Source organism: Lindgomyces ingoldianus (genome assembly GCF_010093535.1).
Source record: "Lindgomyces ingoldianus strain ATCC 200398 unplaced genomic scaffold BDR25scaffold_4, whole genome shotgun sequence".
NCBI classification, from domain to species: Eukaryota; Fungi; Ascomycota; class Dothideomycetes; order Pleosporales; family Lindgomycetaceae; genus Lindgomyces; species Lindgomyces ingoldianus.
In genome coordinates this window covers 493935-506985 of record NW_022985165.1, presented here as the reverse complement: position 1 = coordinate 506985, position 13051 = coordinate 493935, and the positions used below count along the sequence as shown (strand labels likewise).

At 47.3% G+C, this 13051-nt stretch overlaps 7 protein-coding genes across 7 annotated transcripts; 3 read left to right on the top strand and 4 right to left on the bottom strand.

Annotated features, from left to right (window-relative positions):
• Window positions 1-165: 165 nt before the first annotated feature.
• Window positions 166-1656, top strand: BDR25DRAFT_391219 (uncharacterized protein; the record flags this gene model as incomplete). The annotated part of the gene is made up of 6 exons (XM_033698137.1): window positions 166-303; window positions 428-521; window positions 560-694; window positions 727-758; window positions 801-851; window positions 939-1656. Exons 2-6 carry the CDS (start codon window positions 510-512, stop codon window positions 1654-1656), a joined length of 948 nt encoding a protein of 315 aa, XP_033552562.1. The 5' UTR covers window positions 166-303; window positions 428-509.
• Window positions 1657-4485: 2829 nt separating this feature from the next.
• BDR25DRAFT_278351 (uncharacterized protein) lies at window positions 4486-5431 on the bottom strand (the record flags this gene model as incomplete). The annotated part of the gene is made up of 1 exon (XM_033687679.1): window positions 4486-5431. Exon 1 carries the CDS (start codon window positions 5407-5409, stop codon window positions 4486-4488), a length of 924 nt encoding a protein of 307 aa, XP_033552561.1. The 5' UTR covers window positions 5410-5431.
• A 1-nt stretch (window position 5432) lies between these two features.
• On the top strand, window positions 5433-6839 carry BDR25DRAFT_391217 (uncharacterized protein; the record flags this gene model as incomplete). The annotated part of the gene is made up of 4 exons (XM_033698136.1): window positions 5433-5507; window positions 5540-5561; window positions 5589-5673; window positions 5722-6839. Exon 4 carries the CDS (start codon window positions 5920-5922, stop codon window positions 6835-6837), a length of 918 nt encoding a protein of 305 aa, XP_033552560.1. The 5' UTR covers window positions 5433-5507; window positions 5540-5561; window positions 5589-5673; window positions 5722-5919.
• A 42-nt stretch (window positions 6840-6881) lies between these two features.
• BDR25DRAFT_349997 (uncharacterized protein) lies at window positions 6882-8053 on the bottom strand (the record flags this gene model as incomplete). The annotated part of the gene is made up of 9 exons (XM_033694620.1): window positions 6882-6950; window positions 7005-7206; window positions 7272-7389; window positions 7436-7445; window positions 7487-7525; window positions 7583-7741; window positions 7774-7825; window positions 7955-8011; window positions 8043-8053. 9 exons carry the CDS (start codon window positions 8051-8053, stop codon window positions 6882-6884), a joined length of 717 nt encoding a protein of 238 aa, XP_033552559.1.
• An 819-nt stretch (window positions 8054-8872) lies between these two features.
• BDR25DRAFT_88083 (uncharacterized protein) lies at window positions 8873-10093 on the bottom strand. Its single transcript, XM_033699192.1, has 2 exons — window positions 10030-10093; window positions 8873-9967 (listed from the first exon to the last, which is right to left on the bottom strand). Coding segments are annotated over exons 1-2 (873 nt in total). The 5' UTR covers window positions 10032-10093; the 3' UTR covers window positions 8873-9096.
• Window positions 10094-10354: 261 nt separating this feature from the next.
• Window positions 10355-11518, bottom strand: BDR25DRAFT_253223 (NAD(P)-binding protein). Its single transcript, XM_033686226.1, has 2 exons — window positions 11316-11518; window positions 10355-11258 (listed from the first exon to the last, which is right to left on the bottom strand). Exons 1-2 carry the CDS (start codon window positions 11487-11489, stop codon window positions 10401-10403), a joined length of 1032 nt encoding a protein of 343 aa, XP_033552557.1. The 5' UTR covers window positions 11490-11518; the 3' UTR covers window positions 10355-10400.
• A 151-nt stretch (window positions 11519-11669) lies between these two features.
• Window positions 11670-12839, top strand: BDR25DRAFT_300722 (uncharacterized protein). The gene is made up of 4 exons (XM_033689426.1): window positions 11670-11710; window positions 11764-11794; window positions 11850-12054; window positions 12145-12839. The coding sequence occupies exons 1-4, from the start codon at window positions 11694-11696 to the stop codon at window positions 12369-12371; spliced, it is 480 nt and encodes a 159-aa protein (XP_033552556.1). The 5' UTR covers window positions 11670-11693; the 3' UTR covers window positions 12372-12839.
• Window positions 12840-13051: the final 212 nt, after the last annotated feature.

Sequence of the window (13051 nt, the reverse complement as noted above, 5' to 3'; positions counted from 1 at the left end):
TTCATTCAAGGACGCAATAGCGTCATGGGCTTCAACCGGAGCTTCATGGAGAAGATTGCTGCCCTCGATGAGTGGTGTGGGTATGCAGCATTCCGAGGAAAGTACATGTCCTTCCCGCCTAGTGCCCAGCTTCACAAATACTTCAACGTGTAATAAACAGGCTTACAATTTCTCTCACTGTCAGACCCTCTGGGCTACCCAACCGATCTCTAGTATTCCTATCCAAGACTCCTAGTCTATTTTAACAGGTCCGAGGTAAAAAAAGGCTATCCCACGCGCCAATGGATATCGAGTGGGTTGAATGTAAGGACCCCGTTTTGATCGGCGAAGGAGGCCCTCAGGCTGAAGGCGACTTGTCCTCTGACTCTATTCAATCTGCCCTTCCAAAGGTTATCGAGAAAACGAACTGGGTTCTCATTTCTAACAGGGACTCGACTACGAGATTATTACGAACGGAACTCTCTTTGCTATCAAGAATATGGCCTAGAATGGAGCGCTGAGATTCCAAAATGCTCCTAGCAGTATTATCGATATCAATCTACCGGACCTACTGTACTAGGCTATCTTCGTTGGCTCGGGATTCGATAACGGGACTGGCAATCCTCAAGGGATAATGGGCATCCAGCACTATGAGAAGGGCCCGATGTGGGAGGGGACTTATTTGAGTGGGCATATGCAGCCTCAGTTCCAGGAGGTCGGCGTACAGACACTTGCAGTGGGTTTTAGGCAGGATTGATAAGCTGTGATGAGGATATGAGGTAGAGAAATATTTAGTATAATACACCCTAATTCAAATCAAGCCAAGAAACCAAACAGATGTTCGAGTTATTGAATCTTAGGACTCTGCGCTTGTGCCGTGCTCGGATTTAACACTTCAATAACTCCGACGCCGATATAACTTTCCCCCAACCTATTAAGAACAATTAATTAGATCACAGACCTCCTTTGCAGGTTTTGCCGATGAACTACATCATCGCTCGCATCCCGACTAACTCGTCGCGTCTCCCTGAATTGGTCGCCAAGTTCAGAGACGCGAAGCTAGAAGCTCTCGAAGCCGAACCCACTGGATTTGCCGTCAAATATGCGGACGAGGTTCTTCACCCCCTCTCATTATGGCAACAGCGACTCACCTCTCCGTCGATAATCCTCATCTGTGTAGCGAAGTCAGATACGAGCATCCCAAATACAGAGGAAGAAGCTCTTATAGCAGGGGATTGGATCGGAATGGTTACCATACGAGGCCCGCTTCCGTACTCAACCTTCCAACTCCCGGAATCCGGTCAACCAGTCCCCGACAACCCAAATGGCGAGACACGATGGCATCTGTCCAATTTGTATACATCACAAGTACACCGGGGGAAGGGACTCGGAAAAAAACTTGTCATCTCCGCTTTAGATATAGCTCGGGAGCAGGCGAGGATGTTGGATAAGATGCGGGCTAGGATAAGGCTGTTCTGCAACCCTTCGAAGACCGTTCTTGTCACCATGTATAAGGGAATGGGATTCGAGGAAGCAGGGAAGTGCACGCTGAAGGAGGCATTTGTGGCGAATGGCGATCAGGAGTTGGTACCACGGGACACGCAGAGTACTGATGCATTGAGGGGTTTTTGGGAGAGGAGGTATGGGCTTGCCATGGAGCAAGTCCTAGACGCTTGAAACGCTACCTCGACCTACCATTTCCTACCCTTAAGTCTAAAAATTAAAGCAACAAAGAGACTGGCTGACCCCACAATAACTGGTTCCTGTCTCTCTTGAAATACTGCCCCCCCTTTCCCCACCGCTCTCTAAGATCAATATTGAAGACTTTGTACAATTCAACTTTTGCAAGGGATCTATTCGGAATTGTTACAGGTCTACCATCACAGCTGAAGGGGGGACAGGTGGGACTCCCAACCATTGTGGGAACTAAGTATTTCTGTAAGCCACATGCAAGCATCATCCGTTCTTTGCTTGGGTAAGTTGTAGTACTCAATTTCTCTGCTGCAGGTCTGAATTCCTAGGAAGGTCCGAACTCTGCTAAGTGTCAGAATAAGGATTCTTTATAGGGGTCTGAGTTGTTGAGGCTTCTAACCACCTATGTCATTCTACTGCTCGTCATGTATACCATAAACATGTTCAAGGGTCTCCGTAGATATGAAAGCGGACAAATTTTGGAAGTGGGCAGTAGATAAAGCTACAATTTCAGGGGTCCGCTGCTTGAATCGGCTTTTCTGTAGACTGAGGAAGAAACGGTTGCTTGTTAGAGCATCTGTAACTCCAAAGTAGAAATCGAAGATAACCACGACGACCTAGAGGATTTGTTAAGTTCTAATTATTATCGGGCGGGGATATGTGTACGGAATTATGAACGTCAAAGATAGATGGGATTGGAGCGCAATTGGAGGCGATAATCTCGTCGCATCTGTCAATGGTAGAGACATGATCAAGCATAGTTTGTATATGCCCCTCAAACCCCTCAAAAGGGCCACAAGTTCCAATGTTGGTGCCTTCGTCTGGGTTCCGCTTCACTTCCTGACTTTTCAGCGAAGAAGTAGTGGGAAGTATTGTGATTCTTGGTGTTCTACATCCAAGTTAGTCCGATGAGCTGGAGGCTTATTACTAGTAGTGCGCTGGCTCCTAATTTGCTAGAAATCTCTATGTGAGCAGGTTGTTGCACATTGAAGGGTGTTTTCTGGTTGCTCACCTTTCAGGGGCTCTCTCATTTGCACGTCTTGTCTCTCTAACTTTTGATTTAGATTGTGACCGAGAGCTTGGCTAAATACACCTAAACCATGAACCTGCCTTGAGGTGGTGAGGGCTACACGACGCTACTCTAAACGTTGGCCCTCTCCCTTCAATTGCTCCGTGCGACTGGATAACGATTGGAAAGGGATTCAAAGCTATCACTGGTAGCTTAGGTTGAAAGCCAGCGGACTAGGTGAATGAATTTAGGGATTTTAAAGAAAGGATCAGGCGCAGTCCAACGAATCAGGGGGCCGTGCTCAAAACTAATTGCAGACACGGAACATATGAAGGTTCCATTTGGAGCAGAAATCTACATCCCTTCCTTAATCTTCTTAGTTCTAGTAAAGAAGAGCCTGAGAGACTTAGGTGTTGCTATTAGTATCCTGTAGTACGCGCTGTTATTCAGAACTGTGTTGATGACCTAATGGGGAATAGGGTAAGGTACTTTTGGATTCAACTTAGATCCAAGTGACCCAAACTGTCTTGGCAATGGCCTTTGATGAGGCTGAGCTTGCTGTCTACGCTGGTGAATCCTCAAGCCGTGGCTTTCTTGAGAACAAAGCTGAAATACTCAAAACTAAAGTAGAGAAACATGCCATCTTCGTTCAGGACTCTTGAGGCCTATTCGGGATTGGTATCAGTATCGTTAGCCTGGTACGGTGAGCACACACTTCATCAACGTACTTTCCCTTATTCTCCATAGCCTCATCTGGTAGACTCTAAGAGCTCCTGTAGATCGTAGTGTCAAGAATACCTTTGTCGAATGCGACATCGACAGATCTTGGTATTTATATTAGACATGTCCCGCACGTCACCATAAGTCCATTTGACATGGTTAATGTTATTGGCATGTCGGGACTTCTTGACGCTGACAATGGCAGATGAGATATCAATACAAATCCGGTTCATGTAGCTTCGTTGGAGGAGGCCTGAGGGTATTGTCTGTGTTGCTCAGCCTTGAGCGCAGAAGCTTGTGAGAATAAGTATACACACTATCCCCAGAGCCGGGATGCAGAATACTCAGTTAGAATTTAGCTTTCATCAAGGCGAAGAGATGCGTTGCAAATAACAGTACGAGGGCCTCAAACGCTCGAAACTAATATTGGGTAGACTTCTCGCCGACTTATTATATCAAGCATTCCAAAATTCGGAAGGACCGAGTGCTTCCGCTTCTTCTGCAGTTGTTATGGCTGCGAGTAGTCTAATTTCGATATTTTCTGGATAAGAGCTTTTCATGGAAGAGGGTACACGGAGAAGTGATGATACAAGGCAACTAGTGAGAAAATGAAGAGGAGTGCCTTAACCAACAAGGAGCATTTAAACGATACTATAGGACAAAACATCTATCTTTGAGCACTTAGGCAGGTGAAATTTAAACGGTTAAAAGAGCCGTTAATAGAATTGAATGCTTAGAACATGCAAGCACCTGTTATCAAGTAGGTTCTTGTCCTCCAGGGCTTATCATGTGCATATCTACTTTCATCCATCGGTGCATGCCGCACCTTCCATTTTCGAAGTTGGCAGATCCCCAGTCATGGGCTGAAACAAGAGCATGGATCCCGAGCCCGATATCCCTGCAACATATCCCCTTGGGCTTTAGCTTATCGGGCCAATTAACTAGGACCTGCTCATTTTCTAGCTCTTTACGTTGGAGGTGAAGGTGCCTGTGAGAAGGCCCGTTCTAGGGAGGCCTGATGAGATTCCGGAGACGTCGGTATTATTCATCAATTATCATAATTACATTTCCAAGAAGATCTTCAACTATGTTTTCAGCTCTTCGCTTGCTGCAATTGTTGAGGTGCCTCCACCTCGTGCTTCGGCAAGCAACTGCGTTCCCACAACTGTGCCGTTCCTCTTATCCAAGAAAATCCCCGAAATGGCCATCAATCCCGCGAACGGCTCATACATGTACTCGACCTCCCATACCTCCTGTCCGTGGAATGTCACAGACTGGTTGAAGCCATTGAATTGCATGTCCTTCAGGTATGATCCCACGACAGTCTGACCTTGGATCCTCCCATTATTGTTGAGCTTCTGCTCTACGATATCGCCGTTTTGCGCGAGAATCCGGTTTGTGTGGGTGTTTCCAGAATAATCGTTCACTGAGTAGAGGATGTTGTTCTCGAGGTCGAATTGCATGAGATCGAGGCTGCGCTTAGAGCTGGTTAACTCCCCACCCGTGAGACCCCCGATGAGATTGCCAGTGTCATTGATTATGGTTCCTAGTCCATTTCCAAGCTCTGCAATTATAGGATTGAGATCAATGGAGGAGAGAGTGTCGTTAATCATGAGGACAAGATTTGCCAGGCGCGCCTCTAGCACAACCTTTGCGGTAACGTTCTGAATAAGAAGACGGACACGGTCGATGCTCAAGTCGACACCGGCGTTGAATGACAGCAATTGTAATACCTGAGCATCTAAATTGATCTTTGCTGTCAGGTTCTGGACTTCAATGTTGATCTCGCTGACATGTACTGAAGCATTTAAGAACACGTCGGGTTCTGGAACAAGCGCTGAGATATTGTTCTGGGTGTTTTCGGTTTCATAGAGCACAGCAACAGAGTCGCCGTCTTCGCGGATGTCAAGCCGGTAGCCAGTATAGCCATCGCTATCGGATATCGACTGAGTGATAACGAGGAGTGGAAGAAAGAAGGCGACAAATGATGATGCTAGCGAGCGGGCCATATTGAGGTGAAAGTGAGCTGGTGATGAGAAAAAAAGAGCGGACACAACGTAGAAGAGCAGAGCGCGAAAAGAAAGAGAAGACAGAGTACTTGATGGGAGTGGGAGCTTAGATGTAACGCGCAGGGGTAAGCCGCGGACAAAAATGGTTGGAAGTGTGATCGCCTGCATTCATGCATAAGAAGTTAGCATTTGGGGTGGCTCCCGAAAATTGATTAAGGAGACCAATCCCCTTCTTCAAGTCTCATCAAAACCTGAATTTCAACTGTTAGCCTTGATTTTGGCCGCTTAATCCTGGGTGCATGTCTGGATCAGCCCTGAATCTATCCCGATCAGAGCGCCATTGCATTTTTACCCGAGATTAGCTTATGGGAAACGCGATTCCCCATGTTCACCAACGCCATGTTTAAAAGTTAAACTGGCCATACCTCCTGAACGATACCCATCTCTCTGGCTTTCTTGTGCTCTCTCTATCCCATCATTCGTTGCCGCCGCCTCGTTCGGGTCGTAAACATGGTGTCTCTCCTTTCTTTCCGTATGCTCCTTGTCGGCACTCTCTTTCTCGGATTCTCGTCACAAATTTTAGCACAAGGAACAGGAACATCGTCAGCTACGACATCGTCAGCTACGACAGCGCAGCCTGCTTCCGGAACATTTTCCACGCCTCCAATCACAGGAGGAACCACGACGCGACCTCCATTGAATTCTAGTTCCACGGCTCTTCCCTCTGTCGCAGCCACATCAACACCTCCAGATGTCTACCTGAATGTTCCCGAGCTCCATGTTGGCCGCATCGAGCTCGATGTAGAAGAACTCCAGGCCGATATCAATCTCAACGCCAAGGTCGCAGGACTTGTAACGGTGAACGCCGGAGTGATGGTTTCCGTTCAGAAGATCAATGTCACGATTACCGACGTGGACGCAAATCTCGAACTCATTGTACGCCTCGGTCATCTCGTGGAGATCGTTGAGCGTGTATTCGAATCTCTCGATCTCAACCCACTCCTTATTGGCTTAATCAACAATGTGACCTCTTTGGTGGGGGAAGTAATCGGAGCGGTTGATGGTCTCCTTGGATCAATCACCCAGGGTGGGAAAACCCTAAACTTCCTCGTTGATAACCTCGGAAATATTGTGCAAGAAGTTGTCGGCGGGGCAACTGGAGCTTTGTCGAGCATTGTCGGAAACTATCAGCAGAATATGACCCAGGTCGGAGATATCAAGCAGCTAGGAAACGGACTCATCCAAAAGACTTTTTCCTATGCGCCATTAAGCGCATTGGTAGATATTGTGTTTAACACGGCCGGACAGGTTGTCCAGGCCACCGTCCAGAAGAGCAGCGGCGGGGGAGGTACTACAAGCACGCCTGTCGCCAGCAGTACTGCGATGCCAGTAACATTGCCCATTAGAACGCCTATTAGTACCTCGTAGAGCCAATAGATCTTTAGTAATGTAATTCTTGGATGATTTCGACGTCATTCGCTCGTCTGTTCAAAGATGAAGTGTTTCAGAAACAACTGCAGCAGTAGCTGCGGCTCTAGCTGCTAGTGAGAAATGCAGAAGCATCCATTACTGGGAGAGGGCTAGGACACACAGACGAGTTGGGCAAAACGGAAACAGCAGGGCAGTAGAGGCGTGATTAGATGAATGGCTTTGAGGGACATTGACCCAGGACGGCAGACTGACAGGGGTTGCACCCAAGTAAAATGGGTCCGTGCATAGGAATTGGCAAGCTCCATGCTGAGAAACGCGGCATCTTTCGAGGCCCATAACTTCGCAATGTTGCCTCGAACCAGTATACTATCTTGATCAACCTACAACTTTATAATTGCCAAAAGAAAACTACTAACAGGATCACGCGTCACACACTCTCCTTATTCTGCCTCAAAACCTCGCTTCGACACTGACTTGAAACGAACGACTGATCCCATCTCGATTGAGTATTTGCCATGCGCAAGATGGAGACACGATGATGCGTGGCGACTTTCGACAATGAATCAACAAATTCAGGTGTCGGCAGCAACATTACCCTCAACATCCTGGGTAGATGGTCCGTGTGGTTGAATCATCTTTACCATACCATCCTCTCATCTTGGAGCGAAACTACTTCGCTGGCATCCTACTAGAAGTTCACAGGGACTAAGCATTACCCTCACTTAGGCTGTGTTTTGAGTACTCCACGAAAGTAAACATTATCCAATGTCCCAGGAGCCAAACCTGTCGTTTCTGAAAGTCCGGGGAAAGTGTAGATGGATATGGTAGGAGTGAATATATCGCTAGAAGCGGGCCTTCTTGAGGTTAACTTTTGCCGGATATCGCATATTCGGCGCAAAGACTGCCCCTTAGCTAAGAGATAGAGAATAATACATGTTGCGAATAAGGATAGTAGTCTCTCCATGTGGGCTCAATGCTTGAAGTTCTGCCGCGATCGCGTCAGGGATAGGACTGATCGTACACCTTTGCGAGATTAGTCATATACATTGCAGTGGTTGATTACTCTGTCCATTATCACGTATAGAGGAATTTGGGGACGGTGACAAAATCTTACTTTAAATGATAGCTGAAACCGATGTGTTCGGCATAACTTGAGCTATCCAACAGCTCGCTTTATTGGCAACATGACAGTAACGCCTGACAGGAATATCATTCCTCTATCCCTATATGTAAAGAGAATTCAGCGGCAGCAAATGCTTAAAACGTTTTGACGAGATGTTTTATTCTAGCGGTTAGCAGCTGGACATCGAGCGCGAAACAATATTAGGGAACTAAGGAATAGTAAAAACAAATACTCACCGAGCGTCATATGGAAGGAGTCGCTGGTAGTGAGACTAGCCAAAGTAAGGATGTTTGTAATAGATTTATGCTTAGCAAATTCAGATGGCATTTTCCAAGCCCCAATAATTATAGCAATGTCAGTGCTATAGAAAGTTGGTGCCTTTGAAGCCTTATATTTCGACTCAAGACACTCGCATTCCTCCCGAGCTTAGTCAGATGGGACATCATTGCAAGAGTGTGTCCAGCATGGAAGGCGCTTTCTGGGGTGATGGCGACGATGTCTACGGCTCCGAGTCGCAGTTCACCTCTCCTACGTCTGATTAGGAGATAAAAGGACAACATCTGGGGCCGCCGATCAGGCATATGTACAGGAACTGTTCACAATATCTCCTCTAAGAGCTTCTGATGTTTGGTGACAACGGCTATTGTAATCCGTACATAAATGCCATATGCGGATGGAAAGACAAAAACTAGTGTTAAGAGCACTGAACTGGATGGTGAATTTCTGGGCACGATCATTGTCTTAGATGTCAGAGTTCTGGAGGTATTGATTGTATCCATTCTCAAAGAATGGTGGGGGGGAAATGGAAGAAAATTAGAATGGGGGACAGTAGTCTTCTTGGAATTGTTGATAGCGTCGCGTGGCATTCCGAAGAGACAAGAAAAGGGGTAGGTATTGAGAAGCCTAGTGGTATGATTGAACTGTGATAAGAGACTCTTGACATGATGTGCATAACCCAGTTTGGTAAACACCTTCCAATATTCCACTGGGAGACTTACATTATGAAGAGACCAATAGTGTTATGTAGGGTATAAACCACCACGTAACCTCTCCCACTCTTCCCTTTGGTGGAGAGTAAAATGAACCGATTCCCAACACTTACAAAAATTTCCTGACAGTGTTTAGATATGATCTTATGAGTAGTTGACACCGAAGGTGAATTCCCAATGCTCCACCTTATCTAAGCCGAGGTTTGCCTTGAACTTATCCCTTTGTTCGCTGCGGTTGCTGGGGAACAGCGCGACCTTCATCCATTCTTCGGCATGTCTCTCTTTCGTAACGATATGTACGCGAGGCAACCCAATTACTTCAGTGATCGCCCTTGATCGTAGCATGCGGAGCCAATCTGGGTTCTTGTTGTTGACTAACTGGTCTAGGCCACGAGCATATGGTATGTTGGAGACCTCTTTGATGACAATTTTGAAACCTGGAATTCTAGCTCGAAGTTTTAAGAGTCGAAGAAGGGAGAGGTCAAGATCGTTGTGACGGACCATGATAGTGATCTTCCCTGGTCGGTTGGAAAATGAACCTAGCCGCTTCTTGTCCTTAACGTATTTGGATGGATTTGGGAGAAAGGTAGCTAGGTATAGGTTTACATCGCCAAGATTGACGGTATGTGCTTCCATCCACCACCCTTGGAATTCAGTGCGGATCTTGGAGCATGTTTGAGTAAGGCCAAGAAATGGAAAAAAGAACCGGGGTTTAACGATTCTCGTACGATCTGTGACTGTAGGTGGCAGCTTCTGCGCTGTTATTGCAATCGCAGCCTCATAGACACGATTTCTGAGCTCTGAGGATGGGATTAGCATCCTTAAATACGCCATGGATGTAATACGAGCCAAGCTGAAGGGTGTATAGAACAAACCTCCGGGCAGATCGAGGAATCGGAACCATTGTTCCGTCTCTTGGAGCCTCTGGCGCTTCTCTGGGTTTACATGTTTCTGCCTATCGTCCTCACGACTACGTTTGCTGCCTTGGAATGCGACCTGTGCTAGAGCTTGGGTCCTACACGGGGGTTAGGAAGGGTATTTAAAGTAGCATTAGTATTTAACGAAGGAGATACATGCATCTTAGTATAGACTCGCGGGTTTGGAGTCTACGAGCTAAGGAGTTGGGAGTTGGGAAGGTTTGAAGTTGGGCTAAGATCTAGGCGGGACCTGTCTCAAAGCGGTGAGCCACGCGCAGTCACGTGCGTTGAAGCCCAGTATCATAGACTTGGCCAGAATTGCAACGCATGATGCGTGTATTATATCAAGAGCGCGGCAAGATCTTGAAGTTAATGCTGAAGAACAAAGTTACTAGGAGCTGAGACTGCGGGCCATTGAGCTATACAGAAAGCATAGTTTTTTGATATACTTCTTGTGATTGAAAAATTATGCGAACAAGAACGATAATTAGCACTCTTGGATTCGTTACCAAATGTGGTCTTTATTTAGCTCTATCGTTTCTTGGCCTCCCTCTCTGCTTTGCGTAATGCCCGTTTCCGAATGTTTTCATGCATGACCCTATTCCTATCTACTAAAAATCTCGACCTCTCTCCGACAAAGCTTGACAGAACCCAATGCATTAGTCCGTGACTCCAATAAGGGGTGCTCGTAAACGCGATGCCTTGCGCACCGCCACTCCGGCCAATCTTTCCTAGCACAGCGTTCACAAATTGTCTTGGGCTCGGCACTAGTGCAGAGGACTTCCGAATCTTGGACATTGCGGTTGTAATGAGATGGGACTGAATGACCTGGACACGAACACCGTGGGGTGCTAACTCAGAGCCGAGAGCTGTGGACCATTGCTGAAGGAAAGCTTTGCTTCCGGAATACGTTGCAAGGAGTGGAGTAGGGAAGGCGCCGCCGAAAGAGGCCATCGTAAGGATCAGACCTCGTTTGCGGGAGATCATGCCTGGGGCGATGAGCTGGGTTACCCGCAGAGTCGCGAGACAGTTGATCATGATGATGTCCGTCATCTCCTTATGCGGCGTCTCCACAAATGGCACGGGAATAGAGTGGCTGAGTCCAACATTGTTTACCAAAATACTGATATCAAGTCCCTCGATGAGTTTTTGGAGCCTGCTATAGTCAATGTCGTTATTGACGGCGAAGTCCATGGCTAGTGTCTTAGTGGAGACTCTGCCATATTTAGCGGATATGTCGGAAGCGAGAATGGAAAGTTTAGATTCAGTGCGTGACACGAGGATTAAGTTGTATCCTTTCGAAGCGAGTGTGAGAGCGAATTGTTTGCCAATGCCATCGGAAGCACCGGTAACCAGAGCCCAGGAGCCTTTGGGTCCGAATTTAGTGAGCTGCAGTTCTTGTTAGATTCCACGTATGACCTAATATTCATTGAGCTGCTAACGCACCGATTCACCTGGTAGTACGAACAAGCTGAGAATAAGTCGGACATAGCTTAGGATAGGCTTGCAAACGGAGTATATGCCTGCAAGGAGAATGGCAGATACAATGACCTGTGTGATGGGAGATTTGCCATCTATATGGACTCCAAATGAATCGGTGAGCTTTGCGAGAGAACCCATGGTAAAGGGTAGTGCATGCGGTGAAGAAGAATGCCCTCGTCAATTGTGTTATGCCAGAGTGACATCTTGAGCTTCCACTAGTCCCGAAGAGGGAGGGCGCATCGCATCGGAAAATCATGTCCCCGTGGTAAGCGAAGTCGGCCACAACTAGCGATTTCTTCGCAAACCTCACTTTCAGAACGACAACATATCCCGCCCGCAATCATGGCCACAGAGCTCACGTACGTATCGCATATGGCCATTATTCATTCACAGTGCTAATTTAGGACTGCAGTGTCCAGTCGGAGCGCGCTTACCAGAAGCAGGTACACAAAATCGACGCACTTCCATACCTTCCCAACGCTGATTCACTCCTTCTAGCCCCATATCTTCCTCAACCACAAGGCCAGCGGACCGCGCAAGAACACCCGAAACAGGCGATGGTATAAGGATGTCGGGCTTGGGTTCCGTACCCCCAAGACGGCTATTGAGGGCTCGTACATTGACAAGAAGTGCCCCTTCACGGGTATGGTGTCGATCCGAGGACGTATCCTCACCGGAACCGTTGTCTCCACCAAGATGCACCGTACGTGAAGGCCTGTCCTAAAATAATAACCCCAATGAAGGGATAGGGTTGGAGCAAGGCTCGATTTAGCGGACGCTGATGAAACCCTAGGAACCCTGATCATCCGCCGCGAATATCTCCACTTCATCCAGAAGTACTCCCGTTACGAGAAACGCCACAAGAACCTCGCTGCCCATGTCTCTCCCGCGTTCCGTGTCGAGCCAGGTGACCAGGTCGTTGTTGGCCAATGTCGACCGCTCAGCAAGACCGTTCGCTTCAATGTTCTCCGTGTACTTCCACGAACCGGCAAGGCTGTCAAGTCGTTCACCAAGTTTTAGGCGCATGATAAAGATGTATGGGATGGAATCGAGATGGCAAGATGCGGTATTGCAGTAGAGGGGTGGCTGGGGATGCGGGATCGGTCAACTCTGCATATTGGTTCAGGAAATAAGGAGTCCTAAGGGCCGTGTATGTTCTGGCAGTTCTATGATCAATGAAAGCCCTTGGCTGGATAAAATGGCCACCGTCAAGGCAGGTTAAAAATGCAAGTGGAATGCACCTTCAAATGGATTGCCTTCGACAAAATTGCACGGCGTTAACAATACTCTAAATGTTGACAACGGACGCCTAATTTGGCTGGGTCAACTAGCACACGCATCGTCTTCCAAAGGCCCATATAAAGGCTCGAGGTGGGAGAGATTGCAATTCACAAAACCGTCTTGGGGATGCTAGGCAGTGGCTCACATTTTTCACACTGCATCTAAAATTCTAATCATGGGAATCTAATATTTTATGACACAGTTTTGGAGGAACTCACAGAAGAATTACCCGATGGCATGTAAATCACTACCTAAGCTTCCATGTAAGTGATTACATAATTCTCGTTCCATATGCTCAATTTCTCGTCGACCATGCTCTTGTCATCACGTCTCACCACCCCTCCGAACCTCATTCCAATTCCCCTCTGCATCGTATTTTACCTCGCAGTAGCACTCGGTTTGCACACCGTTCCGGGCCC

What these genes read in the sequence shown, in the direction of transcription:
- BDR25DRAFT_253223 (XM_033686226.1), bottom strand. Translation starts at nt 11,489, where the DNA reads ATGGGTTCTCTCGCAAAGCTCACCGATTCATTTGGAGTCCATATAGAT. An exon ending in TCGTACTACCAGGTGAATCG is followed by an intron (nt 11,259 to 11,315) that starts GTGCGTTAGCAG and finishes CAAGAACTGCAG; the next exon opens with CTCACTAAATTCGGACCCAA.
- BDR25DRAFT_300722 (XM_033689426.1), top strand. An exon ending in AGCGCGCTTACCAGAAGCAG is followed by an intron (nt 11,795 to 11,849) that starts GTACACAAAATC and finishes CACTCCTTCTAG; the next exon opens with CCCCATATCTTCCTCAACCA. An exon ending in TGTCTCCACCAAGATGCACC is followed by an intron (nt 12,055 to 12,144) that starts GTACGTGAAGGC and finishes ATGAAACCCTAG; the next exon opens with GAACCCTGATCATCCGCCGC.